The 25,233-nt window shown below is 52.4% G+C and overlaps 1 protein-coding gene across 1 annotated transcript; it reads right to left on the bottom strand.

The window, feature by feature from the left end:
• Positions 1–1,387: 1,387 nt before the first annotated feature.
• On the bottom strand, positions 1,388–23,990 carry snrpf (small nuclear ribonucleoprotein polypeptide F). Its single transcript, XM_043713304.2, has 4 exons — positions 23,833–23,990; positions 17,519–17,644; positions 14,686–14,750; positions 1,388–1,681 (listed from the first exon to the last, which is right to left on the bottom strand). The coding sequence occupies exons 1-4, from the start codon at positions 23,833–23,835 to the stop codon at positions 1,615–1,617; spliced, it is 261 nt and encodes an 86-aa protein (XP_043569239.1). The 5' UTR covers positions 23,836–23,990; the 3' UTR covers positions 1,388–1,614.
• Between the last annotated feature and the right edge of the window lie 1,243 nt (positions 23,991–25,233).

The following is a 25,233-nucleotide window of genomic DNA, read 5'->3' as shown; positions in this document are numbered from 1 at the left end:
ATATTTTACAAACCTGGTTTGTAAAGTCATCTTGTACTTGCATTAGACATCTTGTACTTAACCTCTTACACCCAGCAAACAAAAAAACATTTCTTCAGAGTTCAAATTCAAGTTAGTCCCTTCTGTGTTCATACACTTCATTCACTGGCTTTAAAGTGCTTTTGATGTCCCATGGTCATGAAAATGAAGACGACATGAACCCCTCAATTTGTTGGTAATAAAGGTTTTATGTAAAATCATTAGACTCTGAATGTTTGGCACTACAGTCACCTAATATGGGCAGTCAACCATTCTGGAATAACAACTCCTGTTTTAGTAGACGTTGTGTGTATTCGGAGCAGAAAGTAAGAACCTCAATTACACAGGAAATACCAGAAAAAAAGTTTTAAAGGGACCCCAATATTTAACAAAATCGTTATCTGTACATACCTGTGACAATATAGACTCCTGCAAAGCTGCAGACCAGCAGTGCTCACATCTCTCAAGTAACTGACTACTTCACTGCAGATAGACTTGGACATCAGGAATCCCTGAATCATTGCACTTTAATGCACACAACTCAGGCTAAAGACAATGTGCAGGGAATATGCTAGGGCCTCGCTAACACATTCCACACATCTCTGCAGGGAACGATTCATTAAATTTATCAACATTTTGGGGAACATATTGCCAATAAAGGCTGGGGGCAGTATACAATAGGTACCTCATATTTCCACTTCATAATGCAATGGCCTGCAGAGAAAGCTGCACAAAACTGCCTCTCTCAGATTCAATACTGACCTGGCGGATGGTTTTGGACATCTGTGACAAATCAGATGAGATTTCCATACTGACCTGTTCACACAGTGAAGTTACAAAAACATTCCAAAAGGTGATGCAAGTTTAGAATTCCCATAAACAGCAACTGAGGTTAGGTCAACTGTTAATTTTAAATGGCAGATCAACAGATTTCAGTTAATTAAAGGAATTTAAGGACATGACACAACTGGAGTTAGTAATAAATGGATATCGGAGTATAGTGGGTTGGATCACTGAATAACCACTGTCTTAGTGAATGGTGAGGCAGACCTGAAGAGTTCAAAGGCCTACTCCTGTGCCTATCTGCAGGTGCGAATTCGGTTCTTACCAAACATCAGTGCAATATCACACTGCCTTCAGGAAGAATTACATTCACCAAAACAAACATCAGGTTTGGTTCTGCAATACAGTGAAACACGGACCTGTATTTGGACAAGGACATCTGGTTGCTGTGTAGACCTGCTTAGAGAATGAAGATACCAAACAGTAAGAAGTGCTGCATATCCTTCAATCAAAGGCAGCGGCCATTCTTGGGAAATGACTTGCTCACCCTCCAATATACAAAATCTATAAAATTATTACACATCTCTCAAGGTGTAAAAGGGTTTTTACTGGTACATCTGAATTCACAGTGCCATATCAAACTAGAAGAGCTGTGTCTACAATTAAATTAGTTTGTCTTGTACATTTTGAAGCACAGTAGAACTGTCTGATCTAGTCAGTGCAGCCCCAAAAACAGCATCTTGTTTACTGGATATATAAAAAAAAGTACTAAAAAAATTGTACACATGGTTATTCTTCAAACAAAAAGGAAAGTTACTCTCTCATTTCTCCATCTTCTTCCTCCTCCTCAACGCCTCTAATGTATAGAACATTGTTACACCTGTTGAACAGAACACAAGTCATCAATAGCTGAAAAATGTGTTGCTGGAAAAGCGCAGCAGGTCAAGCAGCATCAAAGGAGCAGGAGAATCAACATTTCTGGCATAAGCCCTTCTTCAGGAATCAATATCCAAACAGGTTTGTTTTGCAGTGTACGGAATTAGAGATTCCAGAATTAGGATCAGAGTGTTCAGGAGAGACCTTAGGTAACATTTCTACACAAAGGAAAGTAGAAGTTTGGAACTCTTCCATAAACAGCATTGGATGCTGGATCAGTTGTTAATTTTAAATCTAAGATACATAATTTTTAAAGTTAAAGTGTTGAGGGATACGAGCTGAAGACAGGTTTGTGATGTTAGGCCACAGATCAGCCATGATCTCACTGAATGGTGGATCAGGCTTGTGGGGCTGGAAGGTCTACTCCTATTCGTACGACTAAGTTACTACCATTACACTAAATATGGACTCTGGTGTAATGCAAGTCACCCGTAGAGTTTTATTTCATTATATCCAGTCAACTACTTTTAATAAAGAAATAACACTAAACCTACAAATATATGAAAGCATCCAAAATGCATCTGGTATGATATGAAGCCTTACCCATGACTTTTGAAAGACAAATATTTCATTAGCACACTTGGACAACCAGATCAGCAAGTGAGTTAAGAAATCATAGAAGTTCAAATATGCATTCTTCAAAAGACAATGGATTGTTACTCATTGGTTTCCTCAGCACTGAACACAATTCTGATTGGCCTGTAATTAAGAGGAACATTCCCTCGAAACCGTGAGGCTGCATGGGGTTCTGAAACCCCACAGAGACCAGGCACAAATAGGCTCCATTAAATTATCTTGCCTGCTAAAACTTTAAAGGGACCATGCACTTGGGATTAAAAATGAATTGGAATGAGGATCCCTTTAGTTATCCCTCTTTTGAACAAGTTTGTGTAACATTTGTAATCTGTCAATTTTATAATTCAACATCTAGAGAGGATTGGAAGACTGTCTACTTGTTATTTTCATCCTTGTTTCCTTCAGACCCTGGAACATGACTGTTATATTACAACTCATCAGAAGCCTCTTTTTGTGGTTTCATTGAATTAAAGAACACATAGAAACATGTTTAATCTATACTCAATCTCTTCAATAGCCTCCCACTGCCCATTTCCGGTTTTGATTCTAATTCATATCTGCCAGGTCTTTTTTCAATTCTGAAATTCGCACATGCCAGTTGAGTGTCTTCATCTTCAATTACTATGTCCTTGTTCTTAATTTGTGTAAGTCAAATAATGCCAGTTCTTTCCAAAATGCTCTTTCACTAAAGTCTGTTCCACGTCATTCCCAGAAATCAGTTAAACATTGTTTCTAATCTAACACGGAAGGACACACAATGATCAACAAAGTTCCCTTGCACTCATTTCAGGAATTTCTCTCCTCTTTGCCATTCACTATTCTTTGCCCAATCCAAGGTAACTGAAGTCTCCAGTTATACGTTTATTATCCCTTTCTGTAACTTGCTTGAAAATCTGCGCTTTTATGTCCTTCCCATCATTTAGTATATACCTAGTAGTGGAATTGTCTCCTTACTGTTCCTCAAATCTTGCCAAGATCTGCCTTTGATCCAACTCTGGCAAATTATCTCTGATCATCAGAAGCAGTCATTGTTTCTGCTTTCCTACCATTCCTGCGTACCATTGCACCAGCGATATTAAACATTTCACCCTTCCCTTGTTTGATCTAGGTATGTTACTGTCAGTCATAACCCCATGTGGAAAGGTGATATACAGCTCACCAATCTTATTTATCATTATTATTTCAACCACCACCCTTTCCAGGGCAACTAGGGACAGGGAATAAATGCTGGTTTAGCCAGTCACATTAATTCAGCGAATTAATTCTTTTTAAATGTTATTTGCCTCTCTGCCCTCTGCACATTTTGTACTTTAAAAAAAAATCATTCCTGGCGTGTAAAAGCATCACTGATTAAGGTCAGCATTTCGAATTGTTCTCAAAAGATGGTGGTGAGCCACGATTGGAATACAAAAAAGCGCCTTCCTCGGCCACTTCAAAAGACAGTCTAGAGTCAGCCACCCTGCACAACAGAATGGGCAAGCACAGGTTGATTCCCTTCTAAACAAAAACTCATGTGAAATAGGTGAGTTGTAAGAATCTGTTGTTTTATGGTCACTGTAACTAATTCCTGTTTCCTAATACTAAATTTTGGTTTAATTAACAGCATGTAAACTCATTTTTTAATTTAATTAACAGAGTGTAAAACCACCATCACTTAGTCATGCAACACAGAAACAGACCCTTCGGTCCAACTTATCTGTGCTGACCAGACATGTCAATCTGGTCTAGTCCTACGCCTAGCCCTTATCCCTCGAAACCCTTCCACCCAGATGCCTTTTCAATGTTATAATTTTATCCGCTACTGCCACTTCCTCTGGCAGCTCGTTCCATACATGTACCATGCTCTGCATGAAAAAGTTGCCCATACAGTCCTTTCTAAATCTTTCACATCTGGCCTTAAACATCCGTCCTATAGTTTTGGACTCTCCTACCTTGTAAAAGCAAAAAAAGAGCTTGGATATTCACCTTATCCATGCCCCTCATGATTTTATAAATCTCTATAATGCCACCCTTAAGCCTCCGACACTCCAGGGAAAAATGCCCAGTCTATTCAACCTCTCCCTTTAACTCAAACTCTCCAGTCCTGGCAATATCCTCGCAAATCTTTCTGCACCCTCCCATTTTTAACACCATCTTTCCCGTAGAGGAGTGACCAGAATTGAACACCATATGCTAAAAATGGCCAGACCAGGTAAGGACATCAGATTTGCATCACCATAGGGACAGTGAACCAGAGGGCTTTTACGGCAATTTGTAATGGTTCTATGAGGAAGTAGACCATGTGACAGAGGAGAAATATGTCATTTGGCCTACTGAGTCTGCTCCACCATTCAATGAGAGGCTGATCACATTGATGGCTGATAAGAAAATCATCAATGCTACTTTCCTGCCTTTTTTCTATGACTTTAGATCTCTTATTGATCAAAAATTTCTCTCCGTCTGGAATATGCTTATGAGACCATAAAACATAGGAGTGAATGTTAGTCCTCTAAAGAGTGAGAATGGCAAGTTAATCATACACAATAAGCAATTCTTCACTATAGAGTCATAGAGATGCACAGCACAGAAAAAGACCCTTCAGTCCAACCCGTCCATGCCGAACAGATATCCCAACCCAATCTAGTCCCACCTGTCAGCACCCGGCCCACATCCCTCCAAACCCTTCCTACTCATATACCCATCCAGATGTCTTTCAAATGTTGCACCACTTCCTCTGGCAGCTCATTCCATACACGTATCACCCTCTGCGTGAAAAGGTTGCCCCATAGGTCTCTTTTATATCTTTCCCCTCTCACCCTAAACTAATGCCCTCTAGTTCTGGACTCCCCCACCCCAGGGAAAAGATTTTGTCTATTTATCCTATCCAGGCCCCTCATGATTTTGTAAACCTCTATAAGGTCACCCTCCGACCATCCAGGGAAAACAGCCCCAGCCTGTTCATAGAACATAGAACATTACAGCGCAGTACAGGCCCTTCGGCCCTCGATGTTGCGCCGACCTGTCATACCAATCTGAAGCTCATCTAACCTACACTATTCCACGTACGTCCATATGCCTGTCCAATGACGACTAAAATGTACTTAAAGTTGGCGAATCTACTACCGTTGCAGGCAAAGCATCCATACCCTTACTACTCTCTGAGTAAAGAAACTACCTCTGACATCTGTCCTATATCTATCACCCCTCAATTTAAAGCAATGCCCCCACGTGCTGACTGTCACTATACTTGGAAAAAGGCTCTCCCTGTCCACCCTATCTAACCCTCTGATTATCTTACTTGTCTCTATTAAGTCACCTCTCAACCTTCTTCTAACGAAAACAGCCTCAAGTCCCTCAGCCTTTCCTCGTAGACCTTCCCTCCATGCCAGGGAACATCCTAGTAAATCTCCTCTGCACCCTTTCCAAAGCTTCCACATACTCCTTATAATGCAGTGACTAGAACTGTACACAATACTCCAAGTGCAGCCGCACCACAGTTTTATACAGCTGTAGCATAACCTCATGGTTCTGGAACTTTATCCCTCTATTAATAAAAGCTAAAACACTATATGCCTTCTAAACAACCCTGTCAACCTGGGTGGCAACTTTCAAGGATCTGTGTACCTGGACACAGAGATCTCTCTGCTCATCTACACTACCAAGAATCTCACCATTAGCCCACTACTTTGCATTCCGGTTACTTCGACCAAAGTGAATCACCTCACACTTGTCCGCATTAAACTCCATTTGCCACCTCTCAGCCCAGCTCTGCAGCTTATCCATGTCTCTCTGTAATCTACAACATCCTTCATCACTATCCACAATTCAACCTCTCCCTAAAGCTCAAATCCTCCAACCCTGGCAACATCCTTGTCAATCCTTTCTGAAGCCTTTCAAGTTTTACAACATCTTTCCAATAGGAAGGAGACCAGAATTGCACGCAATATTCCAACAGTGGCCTAACCAATGTCCTGTACAGCCACAACACGACCTCCCAACTCCTGTACTCAGCCCTGTACTCAGGACTAAAATTGGGCCCTTGAAGACAGAAACAGGGGAATATATTACGGGGAACAAAGAAATGGCAGAAGAATTAAATGGGTACTTCAGATCTGTGTTCACTGGGAAAGACACAAGCAATCTCCCTGAGGTAACAGTGGCTGAAGGACCTGAACTTAAGGGAATTTATATTTGCCAGGATTTGGTGTTGGAGAGACTGTTAGGTCTGAAGGTTGATAGGTCTCCGGGGCCTGATGGTCTGCATCTCAGGGTACTGAAGGAGGTGGCTCGAGAAATGTGGATGTGTTGGTGATTATTTTCCAGAGTTCGATAGATTCGGGGTCGGTTCCTGAGGATTGGAGGGTGGCTAATGTTATACCACTTTTTAAGAAAGGTGGGAGAGAGAAAGCAGGAAATTATAGACCAATTAGTCTGACCTCAGTGGTGGGAAAGATGCTGGAGTCTATTATAAAGGATGAAATTATGGCACATCTGGATAGCAGTAACAGGATAGGACAGAGTCAACATGGATTTATGAAGGGGAAATCATGCTTGACTAATCTCCTGGAATTTTTTGAGGATATAGCTCTGAAGATGGACGAGGGAGATCCAGTAGATGTAGTGTACCTGGACTTTCAGAAAGCTTTTGATAAAGTCCCACACAGGAGGTTAGTGAGTAAAATTAGGGCGCATGGCATTGGGGCAAAGTACTAGATTGGATTGAAAATTGGTTGGCTGATAGGAAACAAAGGGTAGTGATAAACGGCTCAATTTCGGAATGGCAGGCAGTGACCAGTGGGGTACCGCAGGCATCCGTGCTGGGACCGCAGCTTTTTACAATATATGTTAATGATATAGAAGATGGTATCAGCAATAACATTAGCAAATTTGCTGATGATACAAAGCTGGGTGGCAGGGTGAAATGTGATGAGGATGTTAGGAGATCACAGGGTGACCTGGACAAGTTAGGCGAGTGGGCAGATGCAGTTTAATGTGGATAAATGTATGGTTACCCACTTTGGTGGCAAGAACAGGAAGGCAGATTACTACCTAAATGGAATCAATTTAGGTAAAGGGGCAGTACAGAGAGATCTGGGTGTTCTTGTACACCAGTCAATGAAGGCAAGCATGCAGGTACAGCAGGCAGTGAAGAAAGCTAATAGCATGCTGGCCTTCATAACAAGAGGAATTGAGTATAGAAGCAAAGAGGTTCTTCTGCAGCTGTACAGGGCCCTGGTGAGACCACACCTGGAGTACTGTGTGCAGTTCTGGTCTCCATACTATAGACTGTATAAGACTCTGGTGCGGCCACATCTGGAGTATTGTGTGCAGTTTTGGTCGCCATGCTATAGGAAGGATGTGGAGGCACTGGAACGGGTGCAGAGGAGGTTTACCAGGATGTTGCCTGGTATGGTAGGAAGATCGTATGAGGAAAGACTGAGGCACTTGGGGTTGTTTTCATTGGAGAAAAGAAGGTTTAGGGGTGACTTGATAGAGGTGTACAAGATGATTAGGGGTTTAGATAGGGTTGACAGTGAGAATCTTTTTCCACGTATGGAGTCAGCTACTACAAGGGGGCATAGCTTTAAATTAAGGGAGGGGTAGGTATAGGACAGATGTTAGGGGTAGGTTCTTTACTCAGCGAGTCGTGAGTTCATGGAATGCCCTGCCAGTAGCAGTGGTGGACTCTCCCTCATTATGGGCATTTAAGTGGGCATTGGATAGGCATATGGAAGATAGTGGGCTAGTGTAGGTTAGGTGGGCTTGGATCGGCGCAACATCGAGGGCTGAAGGGCCTGTACTGCGCTGTATTCATCTATGTTCTATGTTCTAAATTTGAGAAAAGACATTCTGGCTATTGAGAGAGTGCAGCGTAGGTTCACAAGGTCAATTCCTGGAATGGCGGGATTACCTTACACTGAAAGACTGAAGCGACTGGGCTTGTATACCCTTGAGTTTCAAAGACTGAGAGGGGATCTGATTGAGACATATAAGATTATGAAAGGATTGGACACACTGGCAGCAGGAAACATGTTTCCGCGGATGGGTGAGTGCCAAACCAGAGGACACAGCTTAAAAATACGGGGTAGACCATTTAGGACAGAGATGAGGAGAAACTTCTTCATCCAGAGTGTGGTGGCTGTGTGGAATGCTCTGCCCCAGAGGGCAGTGGAGGCCCAGTCTCTGGATTCATTTAAGAAAGAGTTGGATAGAGCTCTCAAAGATAGTGGAATCGAGGGTTATGGAGATAAGGCAGGAAGAGGATACTGATTAGGAATGATCAGCCATGCTCATATTGAATGGCAGTGCAGGCTCAGAAGGGCTGAATGGCCTACTCCTGCACCTATTGTCTATCCTGACCAATAAAGGAAAGCATACCAAACGCCTTCTTCACTATGCTATCTACCTGTGACTCCACTTCCCAGGAGCTACAAACCTGCACTCCAAGGTCTCTTTGTTCAGCAACATTCCCCAGGACCTTACCATTAAGTATATAAGCCCTGCTAAGATTTGCTTTCCCAAAATGCAGCACCTCACATTTATCTAAATTAAACTCCATCTGCCATTCTGAGCCCATTGGCCCATCTGATCAAGATCCTGTTGTAATCTGAGGTAACCTTCTTCACTGTTCACTACACCTCCAATTTTGGTGGTCAGCTTCAAACTTACTAACTGTACCTCTTATGCTTGCATCCAAATCATTTATATAAATTATGAAAAGTAGTGGACCCAGCACTGATCTTTGTGGCACTCCACTGGTCACAGGCCTCCAGTCTGAAAAACAACCCTCCACCACCACCTTCTGTCTTCTACCTTTGAGCAAGTCCTGCATCCAAATGGCTAGTTCTCCTTGTATTCCATGACTTCTAACCTTGCTAACCAGTCTCCCATGGGGACCCTTATCGAAAGCCTTACTGAAGTCCATATGGATCACATCCACTACTCTGCCCTCATTAACCTTCTTTGTTACTTTTTCAAAAAAACTCAAATCAAGTTTGTGAGACATGATTTCCCACGCACAAAACCATGCTGACTATCCCTAATCAGTCCTTGCCTTTCCAAATACATGTACATCCTGTCCCTCAGGATTCCCCTCAACAACTTGCCCACCACCGACATCAGGCTCACTGGTCTATAGTTCCCTGGCTTGTCCTTACCACCCTTCTTAAAGAGTGGCACCACGTTAGCCAACCTCCAGTCTTCCGGCACCTCACCTGTGACTATTGATGATACAAATATCTCTGCAAGGCACCCAACAATCACTTCTCGAGCTTCCCACAGAGTTCTATGGTACACCTGATCAGGTCCTGGGGATTTATTCACCTTTAACCGTTTCAAGACATCCGGCACTTCCTCCTCTAATATGGACATTTTTCAAGATGTCACCATTTATTTCCCTATATTCTATATCTTCCAAGTTCTCTTCCACAGTAAATACTGATGCAAAATATTCATTTAGTATCTCCCCCATCTCCTGTGACTCCACTTGTTGATCTTTGAGGGGCCCTATTCTCTCCCTATTTACCCTTTTGACCTTAACTTATTTGTAAAAACCCTTTGATTCTCCTTAACTCTATTTGCCAAAGCTATCTCATGTCCGCGTTTTGCCCTCCTGATTTCCCTCTTAAGTAGACTCCTACTTCTTTTATACTCTTCTAAGGATTCACTCGATCTATCCTCTATCTGACATATGCTTCCTTAACCAAACCCTCAATTTCTTTAGTCACCCAGCATTCCCTACACCGACCAGCCTTTCCTTTCACCCTAACAGGAATATACTGTCTCTGGACTCGCGTTCTCTCATTTCTGAAGGCTTCCCATTTCCCAGCTGTCCCTTTACCTGTGAACATCTGTCCCCAATTAGCTTTTGAAACTTTTTGCCTAATACCATCAAAATTGGCCTTTCTCCAATGTAGAACTTTACTTTTTAAATCTGGTCTTTCCTTTTCATCACTATTTTAAAACTAATAGAATTATGGTTGCCCAAAGCACTCCCCCATTGACACCTCAATCACCTGCCCTGCCTTATTTCCCAAGAGTAGGTCACGCTTTGCACCTTCTCTAGTAGGTAGAGGATACAAAAAAAAATTCAGGGAGAATTGCATGTTCTCCCAGTGTTCTGCATGGGTTTCCACTTGGTACTCCAGCTTCCTCCCAAAATCCAAAGATGTGCAGGTTAGCTAGATTGACCATATAAAATTGACCTGAAGTGTCCAGGGATGTGTAGGCGAGGTGGATTAGCCATGGGAATTGTGGGGTAATGTGGATAGGGTGGGGGCTGGGTTTGGTGGGTGAGATGCTCTTTGGAGGGTCAGTGTGGACTTGATGGACCAAAAAGGGGATTCTATGATTATTAATAGATTGCGAGATTTGTTTTGCAAGGGACAACCCGCGCTGTAGATAAAAGGAAGACTGCTGACATACTGTACTTGGATTTCCAGCAGACACTGGGTAAAGTATCAAGTCAAATTTATTGCTGAACAAAAAAGCTCAAGTTTATTTTTTAAACACATCAGCTTGCATATAAAGATTGGTTGGTTGGCAGAAAACAGATAGTGTACACCATAGGTTTTTGTTTCACTGGCTGGGTGCTAAGAATGGACTCTCACAGGGGTCCATGCAGGCACTTAAATCTTTTGCAACAATGACTTAAATGAGCTGAGTGCAGCTAAATTCACAGACAACACCAAGACAGTAAGAAAGTGTGTTACGAAGACTATGAAGATTGCAGACGGATGTAGATACGTTAAATGGAGAAACTCTTGCAGCTGGCATTTGTGGCAAAGTAAAAGAATTAAAAAGCAGAGTGATATTTTGATGGAAAACAACTGCAACCTTCTGAAATGCAGAGGGATTTAGGTGCTCCAATGCACGAGTTATGAAAAGTCACTATACAGGTACCATACATCATCAAGCAGGTTAAAGGAATGTTATCCTTTATTACAAGCGGAATTAAACACAAAAGTATGTATGCTTCAATTATACAGGGCACTGGTGAGACCACATCTCAAATGCAGTGAATTAGAGATGCAGTTTTGGTCTCCTTAGTTAAGGAAGGCTAATGCATGAGAGGTGGCTCAAGAGGTTTACTATATTGATAATGGATTGGACAGGCTGTGCTTGTTTCCACTGGAGTCTAGAAATTTGAAACAATCAGTTAAGATTCTGAATGTTCTTGACAAGGTGGACATGGAAAGGATATTTCTTTTTGTGAACAAGTCCAGAACTAGGGAGCACTAATCTAAAATTAGATTGACTTGTGGGACAATCACAGAATTATTACAGTTCAGAAGGAGGCCATTCAGCCTGCCATGTCTGCACTGACTCTACTATCTAGCACCAACCTCCTGCCTTTTCCCCATACTCCTGCACACCATTACGATCTGAAAAATTATCCAATGCCCCAATGAGGAGGATCTTTCTCTCTCAATGTTGTATGACTTTGGAATTAGAAGGCCTCTTGCAAAATGATCAAGATCGAGAGAGCAAAGGTTTAAAATAATTTGCAAAAGAAGCATATGCGATGCGAGAAAAACCTTCCACAAAACGAGTGGTTCCGTCTGGAAGTATGATGGAGGTGGGTTCAACTGAGGCACTTGAGGGCATCAGATGATTGTTTAATAGAAACAATATGCAAAGCTATCAGGAGAAGGGCATGAAGTCATAATGATCAACATGAGAACCAATGTAGACACAATGGGCCAAATGACCTCTTTTTGCACCATAACACTTCAGTGATTTGATGGAGGCAGGTTCAGTAAATATTTTCAACACTGAGGTGGATAGATTCTTAAAAACAGAAAAAAACTGTGGATGCTTTAAATCAGAAACAAAAATAGAAGTTGCTGGAAAAGCTCAGCAGGTCTGGCAGCATCTGTAAAGAGAAATCAAATTTCACATTTCGGTCCAGTAACCCTTCCTTAAAACTGATGGTAGGTAAGGAACATTCGGTTTGTATGCAGAAGATAGGATGGTGGAGGTTGAGTGGGTTTAAGGTGTAAACAATAGATAGGGACAGAGCCCAAATTGAGAGGAGGACTGATGGACAGTCAAAGGAGTCGATAATGATCTGGCTGAGAAAATGAATAGTTGTTAATGGGACTATTAGTGGCTAACAATAGGTAGTGTTTAATAAACAGACTATGTGATAACAAGGCGCATGGCAGGGTCCAGGCCCTAAAATTATTGAACTTGATATTGAGTCCAGAGGTTCCCCAAGCAGAAAATGAGATGTTGCTGTTCTAGCTTGCGCTGAGCTTCACTGGAGCACGGCAGCAGGCCTGAAACAGAGAGGCTGGCCAGGGAACAGGGTGGTGTTAAAGTAGCAGCCAAAAGATAGCTCAGGGTCATTTTTGTCAGCAGAATGAGTGATGTTCTGCCAAGCAGTCTCCCAGCCTACGCTTTGTTTCCCCAATGTATAAGAGACCACATTTTAAGCAGCGACCGCAGTGGATTAGATTGTAAGTGCAGGTAAAGTGCTGCTTCACCTGGAATGTAAGTTTGAGCCCTTGGATACTTGGGAGTGAAGGAAGAATGGAGCAGAGGGAAAGGTCACTACAGAAGGTGGATAAGGGAGGGAGGGGAATATATGTGTCTGGTGGTGGCTTCTCGCTGGAGGTGGCAGAAACAGTGGCTAGTGATCTTCTGGATATGGATGCTAGTGGGATAGTAGCAGTGACAGGGAACCCTATCACTGTGCAGAAAGTGAGGACTGCAGATGCTGGAGATCAGAGCTGAAAAATGTGTTGCTGGAAAAGCGCAGGTCAGGCAGCATTCAAGAAGGAGAATCGCCGTTTCTGGCACAAGCCCTTCTTCAGAAATATGCGACTGAGACAGAGTAACTGGGAGAATGAAATGGAATCTTTACAGAAAACAGGGTGTAAATATGTATAATCCAGGTAGTTGTGAGAGTTAGTGGGTTTATAGTGGATAGAAGTGGGTACTGCAGATGCTGGAGATTAGAGTGGTGCTGTAAAAGCACAGCAGGTCAGGCAGCATTCAAGGAGCAGGAAAATCAACGTTTCGGGCAAAAGTCCTTAGTGGCCTGTCCATTCCCAGGAATGGAAACAGATGTCGAGGAAGGAAAGGGAGGAGTCATAAACAGACCAGGCGAAAGTGATGGTGGGGTGGAAGCTTGAAGCAAAATTGATAAGTTTTTCCAATTCCAGATGAGAGGGGGAAGCAGCATCGATGATATAATCAATGGACCAGAGAAAGAGTTGTGGGTAGAGGCCAGAATAAGACTGGAGCAAGGAATGTTCCACATATTCCACGAAGAGACAGGCATAACGGGGCCCACGGCCACTCCTCTGACTGAAAGAAATTGACAGGAGTTAAGAGAGAAGTTGTTGAAGGCGAGGACAAGCTCGGCCAAGTGGAGAGTAGTGGTGGTGGTGATGGTGGTTGGTGATGATCCAGGCCTTTGCCCCCGAAGAGAAGGAGAGATCAGAGATCATCCGGGTGGGTGATGGTTGTGTAAAGGGATTGCACATCCATGGCAAAGAGGAGGCAGCTGAAGCCTGCAAATTGGAAATTACAAAACTGGTAAAAAGTGTCAGAGGAATCATGGATGTAAGTGGTTAGGGACTGGATCAGGGGAGAAAAGACTGAGTCGAGGTAGATTCTGATTTGGCAGAGTAAGCAAAGGTTATCTGGGATAGATGAATGCGGAATTCAAAATACAAACAGAACAGCCACAATCTTATTGAATTGCCCAGCAGGCTGAGAAGCTGAATGGTTTAGTGTCGTTGAAACGTACAGCAGGCAAATAGACCCTTCAGACCAACTCGTCAATACGGACCAGATATCCTAACCTAATCTAGTTCCATTTGCCAGCACTTGGCCTATATTCCTCTAAACCCTTTTATTCATATACCCATTCAGATGCCTTTTAAATGCTGCAATTGTAGTAGCCTCCACCACTTCCTCTGGCAGCTCATTCCATCCATTCACAACCCTCTGCGTGAAAACGTTGTCCCGAAGGTCCCTTTTATATCTTTCACCTCTCACACTGTCTACTTCTAATTCATACATTCATATGATTTTAATAAAACAAGGCATAGTCTCGCCAGAATTTCTTTCCACTTGGCCTCATCATTCTGTTCATCATTGGATTCAAATCAGAGCCCAATACAGGAAATTGCAAAGGTTCCAACGTATTCGGTAAAGTGTTTTATTCAAGTCAATCATCTGCAGGCATATCCTTTCTGAAGTGACTTGTGCCATCACATTGTCGATATCCATACAGGAAGCTTCCACAAACAATTGTGTTTTCTATGCAACAACAACCACATCCAAAAAATGAACATAATTGTCTCTAAAAGGACTGAGAACTCAGAGGTCATGAGAGGTGCTATATAAATGCAAACCTTCTTTCTTTGAAGAAATTCTCACCTGATTAGGACTTCTCCAAGGTGACCCGCTAATGCACCATCAATATATTCTTCTGTGTTTGCTAGCTGGAATAAGAGCAAAACAATTAAATGGTTTCACTCATTTACTCTTCTCATTCTAGTCTACGATACTAATGTCTTTTAACATAGGGTCCAATTCTGCTTTGAATCAGACACCAAAGGATAAATCAGTCTGAATGCCTGCTTCAGAGCTGTGTTGGGAAAATTAGACTCTAATTCACAGTACAACAAATCAGAGTTTTATTGAGCACTTAGCTTTTATCATTGCAAGTCCAACAAGACCATTGTTCATGACTTCCAGATAAATGAAACACAAGGAAATATTACATGGAAAACTATCGGCATTCAAAATCATTTTAGTTGAAAGGCGAATACTTAGAATCTTGGAATGGTTAGACAACAGAGACAGCAATTTAGACAGTCCCACTCCTTCCCCATGCCACGGGAAAATATCTTACAACTTCATACTGTCATCCAGTTCTCTTTTGAACACTTTCAGGCAGTACATTCCAGATCCTAACTACTCATTACATTAATACTTTTTTCTCTTATGTCACCAATACATCACCTTAAATCAGTGCCCTTTGGTTCATGTCCAAGAAACCTTTCAATCTTCTCCTAAGCGAAGGACTCTCCATGTCTAGTCTATAAACAGGATTCCCCATCCTGTGAAACCATTCTCATGATGCATGCCCGTGCTTTGCCATCCTGTACAATATTGTTTCTCTCTAAGAGCCTGTGCTTGCCATTTTCCTTTTTAGGTCACTGCACATCATTGTTGTCAGCTTAACATTAGCCTGCCCAAATGTCCAGCTCATCCCATCATGCCTTGAACCTCCCACTCGTTGTCCATCCTCACTCAACTCTCCACCTCCCGCGAGGAGGTTGAGCAATTCATCAACTTCACCAACACATTCCACCCTGACCTTAAATTTACCTGGACCATCTCCGACACCTCCCTCCCCTTGCTGGACCTCTCCATCGATATTAATGACGACCGACTTGACACTAACATTTTTTACAAACCCACCGACTCCCACAGCTACCTGGATTACACCTCTTCCCACCCTACCTCTTGCAAAAATGCCATCCCGTATTCCCAATTCCTCCGCCGTATCTGCTCCCAGTAGGACCAGTTCCACCACAGAACACACCAGATAGTCTCTTCTTTAGAGACCGCAATTTCCCTTCCCACGTGGTTAAAGATGCCCTCCAACGCATCTCGCCCACATCCAGCACCTCAACTCTCAGACCCTACCCCTCCAACCATAACAAGGACAGAATGCCCCTGGTGCTCACCTTCCACCCTACCAACCTTCGCATAAACCAAATCATCCACCGACATTTCCACCACCTCCAAAAAGACCCCACCACCAGGGATATATTTCCCTCCCCACCCCTTTCTGCCTTCCGCAAAGACCGTTCCCTCCGTGACTACCTGGTCAGGTCCACGCCCCCCTACAACCCACCCTCCCATCCTGGCACCTTCCCCTGCCACCTCAGGAACTGCAAAACCTGCGCCCACACCTCCTCCCTCACCTCCATCCAAGGCCCTAAAGGAACCTTCCACATCCATCAAAGTTTTACCTGCACATTCACTAATATCATTTAGTGTATCTGTTGCTCCCGATGCGGTCTCCTCTACATTGGGGAGACTGGACGCCTCCTAGCAGAACGCTTTCCAATCAACCACACCGCCCTGTGGCCCAACATTTCAACTCCTCCTCCCACTCTGCCAAGGACATGGAGGTCCTGGGCCTCCTTCACCGCTGCTCCCTCACCACCAGACGCCTGGAGGAAGAACGCCTCATCTTCTACCTCGGAACACTTCAACCCCAGGGCATCAACAGTTTCCTCATTTCCCCTTCCCCACCTCACCCTAGTTCCAAACTTCCAGCTCAGCACTGTCCCCATGACTTGTCCTACCTGCCTATCTTCTTTTCCACCTATCCACTCCACCCTCCTCCTTGATGTATCACCTTCATCCCCTCCCCCACTCACCTATTATACTCTATGCTACTTTCTCCCACCCCTACCCCCACCCTCCTCTAACTTATCTCTCCCCCTCAGACTCTCTGCCTTTATTTCTGAAGAAGGGCTTTTGCCCGAAACGTCGATTTTACTGCTCCTCGGATGCTGCCTGAACTGCTGTGCTCTTCCAGCACCACTAATCCAGAATCTCCACCTATAACCACCCATCTCTGTCTCGGTTCCTCAGGTGTCTGGCCTCTCCCTCCACCTCATCCCTTCCTAAGACCCTGCTACTATGATCCTCCCACAAGGGACTTCTCCTTCACCACCAGCACCCTGGCACCCATCTGTCTCCCTCCCATGAGCTACCCTTCCACTTCCTCCTTTCCACCATTTCGTTCCCCCCTTTTCAGGAATATAACTACAATTTCAAACAAACACACTGTAAATCTTGTCTACCCTCCTCCAATACTGTCAAATCCTTCCTCGCGGGTGATATCCTACAGTTGTTTAGTTTTATAACAGTTCATTCTAGCTACTTCACTACTAAATGTTTACACCTCGATTTATAAAGCCCAGGATTCTATTTGTTTCATTAATTTCTTTCAGGAATTCACATATTTTGAACACTCAGGTCAGCTAGACTATAAAATCCAGATCTTATTTTTTTGCAGAATAGATTTCGCAATCAGATATGAGAGAGGATTACAAATGATGTGTGATTTCAGTACCCTGTGATTAACAGATCAAAAGTCAGTACCTAAAGCTAAGACAATAGCCATATTCATATCTAACCAGTAATATGCTTAGAGAACAAGCAAAAGTGTCACCTTAGTCCTTACCTGCATGTTCATATATCCATCAACTGACACTAAGTAACCTTTGTATTCCATTCCCCACTTTAACTTCACCATCACCGGTTTGCCAGTCAACCCATTGAGGAAAGGTTTCGGATTCAACGGTAAACTCTTGAAGGCAAAAGGAAAAAAAAACAGCCATCACAAAGGAGAACGACCCTCAGTGGACGACCCAAGGAACAGGTGTATGTATGAGAGAGACCAGGAGACAGAGGTGTATGTGTGTCTATGTGTGCAAAACCACCCCACCTCAGCATGGAAACAATCCACCCCCACAAGGCTGAGGTTTGGGGAGGGGTCAAAGGTCAGGGGACTGGAGGGGTGGCAGGCTTGGGGTAGAGAGTCAGGTCTGGGGGGGGCACCATGGGTCAGGGACTGGAAGGGGGTGGCGAGGGTCAGGGGACTGGAGCGTGTGTGTGGGGCCGGGAAACTGGAGGAGTTAATGTGATGGTTGGGGAACTCGAGGGGACGTGGGGGGCGAGGGGACTAAGAGGTGGGGGGGGGGGGGAAGGAAGGGCAAGGGCGAGGGACGCGCGAGGAGCCCGGGGGAGGGGGGTGGCGAGGGGCCCGGGGGAGGGGCGAGCGAGGGGCCCGGGGGAGGGGGCGAGGGGCCCGGGGGAGGGGGCGAGGGGACTGGGGGCGAGGGGACTGGGGGTGGGGCCTGGGGGAGGGAGAGAAATGGGGGGGGCGAGGGGCCCGGGAGAGGGGGGGGGCGAGGGGACCCGGGAGAGGGGGGGGGGCCAGGGGACCCGGGAGAGGGGGGGGGGCGAGGGGACCCGGGAGAGGGGGGGGGGCGAGGGGACCCGGGAGAGGGGGGGGGGCGAGGGGACCCGGGAGAGGGGGGGGGGGCGAGGGGACCCGGGAGAGGGGGGGGGGCGAGGGGACCCGGGAGAGGGGGGGGGGCGAGGGGACCCGGGAGAGGGGGGGGGGGCGAGGGGACCCGGGAGAGGGGGGGGGGCGAGGGGACCCGGGAGAGGGGGGGGGGCGAGGGGACCCGGGAGAGGGGGGGGGCGAGGGGACCCGGGAGAGGGGGGGGGGCGAGGGGACCCGGGAGAGGGGGGGGGCGAGGGGACCCGGGAGGGGGGGGGGGGGCGAGGGGACCCGGGAGAGGGGGGGGGCGAGGGGACCCGGGAGAGGGGGGGGGCGAGGGGACCCGGGAGAGGGGGGGGGCGAGGGGACCCGGGAGAGGGGGGGGGCGAGGGGACCCGGGAGAGGGGGGGGGCGAGGGGACCCGGGAGAGGGGGGGGGCGAGGGGACCCGGGAGAGGGGGGGGGCGAGGGGACCCGGGAGAGGGGGGGGGCGAGGGGACCCGGGAGAGGGGGGGGGGCGAGGGGACCCGGGAGAGGGGGGGGGCGAGGGGACCCGGGAGAGGGGGGGGCGAGGGGACCCGGGAGAGGGGGGGGCGAGGGGACCCGGGAGAGGGGGGGGCGAGGGGACCCGGGAGGGGGGGGGGCGAGGGGACTGGGAGGGGGGGGGGGCGAGGGGACTGGGAGGGGGGGGGGGCGAGGGGACTGGGAGGGGGGGGGGCGAGGGGACTGGGAGAGGGGGGGCGAGGGGACTGGGAGAGGGGGGGGCGAGGGGACTGGGAGAGGGGGGGGCGAGGGGACTGGGAGAGGGGGGGGCGAGGGGACTGGGAGAGGGGGGGGCGAGGGGACTGGGGGAGGGGGGGGCGAGGGGACTGGGGGAGGGGGGGGGCGAGGGGACTGGGGGAGGGGGGGGCGAGGGGACTGGGGGAGGGGGGGGCGAGGGGACTGGGGGAGCGGGGGGCGAGGGGACTGGGGGAGGGGGGGGCGAGGGGACTGGGGGAGGGGGGGGCGAGGGGACTGGGGGAGGGGGGGGCGAGGGGACTGGGGGGGGGGGGGGCGAGGGGACTGGGGGAGGGGGGGGCGAGGGGACTGGGGGAGGGGGGGGCGAGGGGACTGGGGGAGGGGGGGGGCGAGGGGACTGGGGGAGGGGGGGGCGAGGGGACTGGGGGAGGGGGGGGCGAGGGGACTGGGGGAGGGGGGGGCGAGGGGACTGGGAGGGGGGGGGCGAGGGGACTGGGAGAGGGGGGGGCGAGGGGACTGGGAGAGGGGGGGGCGAGGGGACTGGGAGAGGGGGGGGCGAGGGGACTGGGAGAGGGGGGGGCGAGGGGACTGGGAGAGTGGTGGGCGAGGGGACTGGGGGAGGGGGGGGCAAGGCGACTGGGGGGGGGCGAGGCGACTGGGGGAGGGGGGGGCGAGGCGACTGGGGGAGGGGGGGGCGAGGCGACTGGGGGAGGGGGGGGCGAGGCGACTGGGGGAGGGGGGGGGCGAGGTGACTGGGGGAGGGGGGGGGGCGAGGGGACTGGTGGAGGGGGGGGCGAGGGGACTGGGGGAGGGGGGGGGCGAGGGGACTGGGGGAGGGGGGGGCGAGGGGACTGGGGGAGGGGGGGGGCGAGGGGACTGGGGGAGGGGGGGGAGGGGGGGGCGAGGGGACTGGGGGAGGGGGGGGCGAGGGGACTGGGGGAGGGGGGGCGAGGGGACTGGGGGAGGAGGGGCGAGGGGACTGGGGGAGGGGGGGGCGAGGGGACTGGGAGGGGGGGGGCGAGGGGACTGGGAGAGGGGGGGGCGAGGGGACTGGGAGAGGGGGGGGCGAGGGGACTGGGAGAGGGGGGGGCGAGGGGACTGGGAGAGTGGTGGGCGAGGGGACTGGGGGAGGGGGGGGCAAGGCGACTGGGGGGGGGCGAGGCGACTGGGGGAGGGGGGGGCGAGGCGACTGGGGGAGGGGGGGGCGAGGCGACTGGGGGAGGGGGGGGCGAGGCGACTGGGGGAGGGGGGGGGCGAGGTGACTGGGGGAGGGGGGGGGGCGAGGGGACTGGTGGAGGGGGGGGCGAGGGGACTGGGGGAGGGGGGGGGCGAGGGGACTGGGGGAGGGGGGGGCGAGGGGACTGGGGGAGGGGGGGGGCGAGGGGACTGGGGGAGGGGGGGGAGGGGGGGGCGAGGGGACTGGGGGAGGGGGGGGCGAGGGGACTGGGGGAGGGGGGGCGAGGGGACTGGGGGAGGAGGGGCGAGGGGACTGGGGGAGGGGGGGGCGAGGGGACTGGGGGAGGGGGGGGCGAGGGGACTGGGGGAGGGGGGGGCGAGGGGACTGGGGGAGGGGGGGGCGAGGGGACTGGGGGAGGGGGGGGCGAGGGGACTGGGGGAGGGGGGGGCGAGGGGACTGGGGGAGGGGGGGGCGAGGGGACTGGGGGAGGGGGGGGCGAGGGGACTGGGGGAGGGGGGGGCGAGGGGACTGGGGGAGGGGGGGGCGAGGGGACTGGGGGAGGGGGGGGCGAGGGGACTGGGGGAGGGGGGGGGCGAGGGGACTGGGGGAGGGGGGGGGGCGAGGGGACTGGGGGAGGGGGGGGGGAGAGGGGACTGGGGGAGGGGGGGGGGAGGGGGGGGCGAGGGGACTGGGGGAGGGGGGGGAGGGGGGGGATAGGGGACTGGGGGAGGGGGGGGCGAGGGGACTGGGGGAGGGGGGGGGAGAGGGGACTGGGGGAGGGGGGGGGGAGGGGGGGGCGAGGGGACTGGGGGAGGGGGGGGAGGGGGGGGATAGGGGACTGGGGGAGGGGGGGGCGAGGGGACTGGGGGAGGGGGGGGGGAGAGGGGACTGGGGGAGGGGGGGAGAGGGGACTGGGAGAGGGGGGGGCGAGGGGACTGGGAGAGGGGGGGGCGAGGGGACTGGGAGAGGGGGGGGCGAGGGGACTGGGAGAGGGGGGGGCGAGGGGACTGGTTGAGGGGGGGGCGAGGGGACTGGGAGAGGGGGGGGCGAGGGGACTGGGAGAGGGGGGGGCGAGGGGACTGGGAGAGGGGGGGGCGAGGGGACTGGGAGAGGGGGAGGCGAGGGGACTGGGAGAGTGGTGGGCGAGGGGACTGGGGGAGGGGGGGGCAAGGCGACTGGGGGGGGGGCGAGGCGACTGGGGGAGGGGGGGGCGAGGCGACTGGGGGAGGGGGGGGCGAGGCGACTGGGGGAGGGGGGGGCGAGGCGACTGGGGGAGGGGGGGGCGAGGCGACTGGGGGAGGGGGGGGGCGAGGTGACTGGGGGAGGGGGGGGGCGAGGGGACTGGTGGAGGGGGGGGGCGAGGGGACTGGGGGAGGGGGGGGCGAGGGGACTGGGGGAGGGGGGGGCGAGGGGACTGGGGGAGGGGGGGGGGCGAGGGGACTGGGGGAGGGGGGGGAGGGGGGGGCGAGGGGACTGGGGGAGGGGGGGGCGAGGGGACTGGGGGAGGGGGGGCGAGGGGACTGGGGGAGGAGGGGCGAGGGGACTGGGGGAGGGGGGGGCGAGGGGACTGGGGGAGGGGGGGGCGAGGGGACTGGAGGAGGGGGGGGCGAGGGGACTGGGGGAGGGGGGGGCGAGGGGACTGGGGGAGGGGGGGGCGAGGGGACTGGGGGAGGGGGGGGCGAGGGGACTGGGGGAGGGGGGGGCGAGGGGACTGGGGGAGGGGGGGGCGAGGGGACTGGGGGAGGGGGGGGCGAGGGGACTGGGGGAGGGGGGGGCGAGGGGACTGGGGGAGGGGGGGGCGAGGGGACTGGGGGAGGGGGGGGCGAGGGGACTGGGGGAGGGGGGGGCGAGGGGACTGGGGGAGGGGGGGGCGAGGGGACTGGGGGAGGGGGGGGGCGAGGGGACTGGGGGAGGGGGGGGCGAGGGGACTGGGGGAGGGGGGGGGCGAGGGGACTGGGGGAGGGGGGGGGGGCGAGGGGACTGGGGGAGGGGGGGGGAGAGGGGACTGGGGGAGGGGGGGGGAGAGGGGACTGGGGGAGGGGGGGGGGGAGGGGGGGGCGAGGGGACTGGGGGAGGTGGGGGAGGGGGGGGATAGGGGACTGGGGGAGGGGGGGGCGAGGGGACTGGGGGAGGGGGGGGGAGAGGGGACTGGGGGGGGGGGGGAGGGGGGGGCGAGGGGACTGGGGGAGGGGGGGGAGGGGGGGGATAGGGGACTGGGGGAGGGGGGGGCGAGGGGACTGGGGGAGGGGGGGGGGAGAGGGGACTGGGGGAGGGGGGGAGAGGGGACTGGGGGAGGGGGGGGAGAGGGGACTGGGGGAGGGGGGGGAGAGGGGACTGGGGGAGGGGGGGGCGAGGGGACTGGGGGAGGGGGGGAGAGGGGACTGGGGGAGGGGGGGGCGAGGGGACTGGGGGAGGGGGGGGGGCGAGGGGACTGGGGGAGGGGGGGGGCGAGGGGACTGGGGGAGGGGGGGGGAGAGGGGACTGGGGGAGGGGGGGGGAGAGGGGACTGGGGGAGGGGGGGGGAGAGGGGACTGGGGGAGGGGGGGGGAGAGGGGACTGGGGGAGGGGGGGGGGAGAGGGGACTGGGGGAGGGGGGGGGAGAGGGGACTGGGGGAGGGGGGGGAGAGGGGACTGGGGGAGGGGGGGAGAGGGGACTGGGGGAGGGGGGGAGAGGGGACTGGGGGAGGGGGGGGGAGAGGGGACTGGGGGAGGGGGGGGGAGAGGGGACTGGGGGAGGGGGGGGGAGAGGGGACTGGGGGAGGGGGGGGGAGAGGGGACTGGGGGAGGGGGGGGAGAGGGGACTGGGGGAGAGGGGACTGGGGGAGGGGGGGAGAGGGGACTGGGGGAGGGGGGGGGAGAGGGGACTGGGGGAGGGGGGGGAGAGGGGACTGGGGGAGGGGGGGGGAGAGGGGACTGGGGGAGGGGGGGGGGAGAGGGGACTGGGGGAGGGGGGGGGGGAGAGGGGACTGGGGGAGGGGGGTAGAGGGGACGGGGGGAGAGGGGACTGGGGGAGGGGGGGGGGGAGAGGGGACTGGGGGAGGGGGGGGAGAGGGGACTGGGGGAGGGGGGGAGAGGGGACTGGGGGAGGGGGGGGGAGAGGGGACTGGGGGAGGGGGGGGGGAGAGGGGACTGGGGGAGGGGGGGGGAGAGGGGACTGGGGGAGGGGGGGGGAGAGGGGACTGGGGGAGGGGGGGGGGGAGGGGGGGGGGGGGGAGGGGGGGGGGGGGGAGGGGGGGGGAGGGGGGGGAGGGGGGGGAGAGGGGACTGGGGGAGGGGGGGGGAGAGGGGACTGGGGGAGGGGGGGGGGGGGAGGGGGGGGGGAGGGGGGGGGAGGGGGGGGGGAGAGGGGACTGGGGGAGGGGGGGGAGAGGGGACTTTCCGACTTCCCGGAAAGTGAGAAGAGAAACAGATTAGCGCGGGATGGGGAGGCGGGTAGAGATCAGTAACCGCCTGGAGGGGGGTCAGCGATATGCCGGCCAGGAGGTTAACTCTAGACCCGGTGCAGCCTGATGGACCAGGCCGCTGGCACTCCGAGCCGCCGTGGAGGCCACGGGCTGTGTACCGGATGCTCTCACCATGCCGCTACTGCTCGGTGCTGTCTCTGTCTGTCTGTCGGTCCGAGAGAGCGGAGCGGGCTGACGGTGCGGCTCACACACAGAATGGCGGTTGCTCCGGGACGGACTCTCTCTCCGACAGACACACGCGCGGGAGCGCCAAGGGCTGGGAGCAGGGGCTGCCGGGAACCCTCACCTCTCACCTCTCACCCCCGGCGCCATGTTGGGCAGCGGTTACCATGGAGACCGACAGCTCCGCGGCTGCAGTACCTCGCCGAAAGTCAGTGAACAAAGTTCTCCACCTGAGTCCTGTGAAATAATGACTGTGCATCATTCACTGCAGGTACCAGAGAGACATCTGACATGATTAATAACAATAACCTGCAGCAATAGGTCTCATCCAACAATAGTTCATGGGGGAGTGGGAGCCAGGCTCTGGTGCACCTTGACAACATTGCTGTTTGCAATAAAATCTCCCATGAGTTCGGCGCAGATAGAGGTGAAGGGTCAGCCTAGATCGGGGCAAGTCGAAGCTGGGGCAGCGGTCAGAGGTGGATTTGGGGTTGGGTTTTCAAAAGTCTAGGTGAACTAGGGTCACCGGATCAGAGAATCACAGAAATTATAGAATAGTTGTTGGGTTTTCAAAAGTCTAGGTGAACTAGGGTCACCGGATCAGAGAATCACAGAAATTATAGAATAGTTGTGTCTCAGAAGGAGACCATTCAGCTCATCATGTTTGCACTGGCTCACTGAGCATCATGACTTATCTCCTGCCCTTTCCCATAACACTGCACGTTCTTTCGATTTTAATCATGTCCTCAGTCATTGCCTCAATTGAACCTGAAGCATACTTCCAGACAGTGAATTCCAGAACAAACTACTTGTATGTGAAAAGTTTTTTTTCTTAGATTTACTTCTTTTGCAAAGCACTTTAAAGCTCCCAGACAGGAGAGTCCTTTTTTTAAAAAAAAAGTTGGAAATGAACACATTGGCCTCTCCATGTTGTCATTAAAGAAGATGAGAAGGACTAGTATGAGTCCTTATGTACCTCACATGTACTAGTATTCTTCAAACTTTTTTTACAAAACAGTTTCTTCCAGTCAACTCATTGAAAAGGCATGCAACATTCAAATACTGTGATGATCAACATGCTGGGCAAGCAGTGCCTAGTATTGAAAGTGAGATGTTATGAATATAATCAAATCCCTACACTGTGGAAACAGGCCATTTTGGCCCAATGAGTCCACACTGACTCTCCAAACAGTAACCCACCCAGGCCCATTCCTCTACACTTATCCCTGACTAATGCACCTAACCTACATATCCCTGAACAGTATGGACAATTTAGCATAGCCAATTCATCTAACCTGCAAATCTTTGTATTGTGGGAGGAAACCAGAGTACCCAGACGAAACCCACATA

The sequence above is a fragment of the Chiloscyllium plagiosum genome, unplaced genomic scaffold (assembly GCF_037043375.1).
Source record: "Chiloscyllium plagiosum isolate Xiang-an unplaced genomic scaffold, Cpla_swu_hap1 HiC_scaffold_23, whole genome shotgun sequence".
NCBI lineage: Eukaryota > Metazoa > Chordata > Chondrichthyes > Orectolobiformes > Hemiscylliidae > Chiloscyllium > Chiloscyllium plagiosum.
This window is presented reverse-complemented; position numbering and strand designations above follow the sequence as displayed.

Bases quoted from the DNA above. Each gene is read 5' to 3' on its own strand.
- snrpf (XM_043713304.2), bottom strand. The intron at 14,751-17,518 runs GTAAGGACTAAG...CTCTTATTCCAG, and splicing joins ATGGATATATGAACATGCAG to CTAGCAAACACAGAAGAATA. The intron at 1,682-14,685 runs GTGAGAATTTCT...TCTGTTCAACAG, and splicing joins CTTGGAGAAGTCCTAATCAG to GTGTAACAATGTTCTATACA.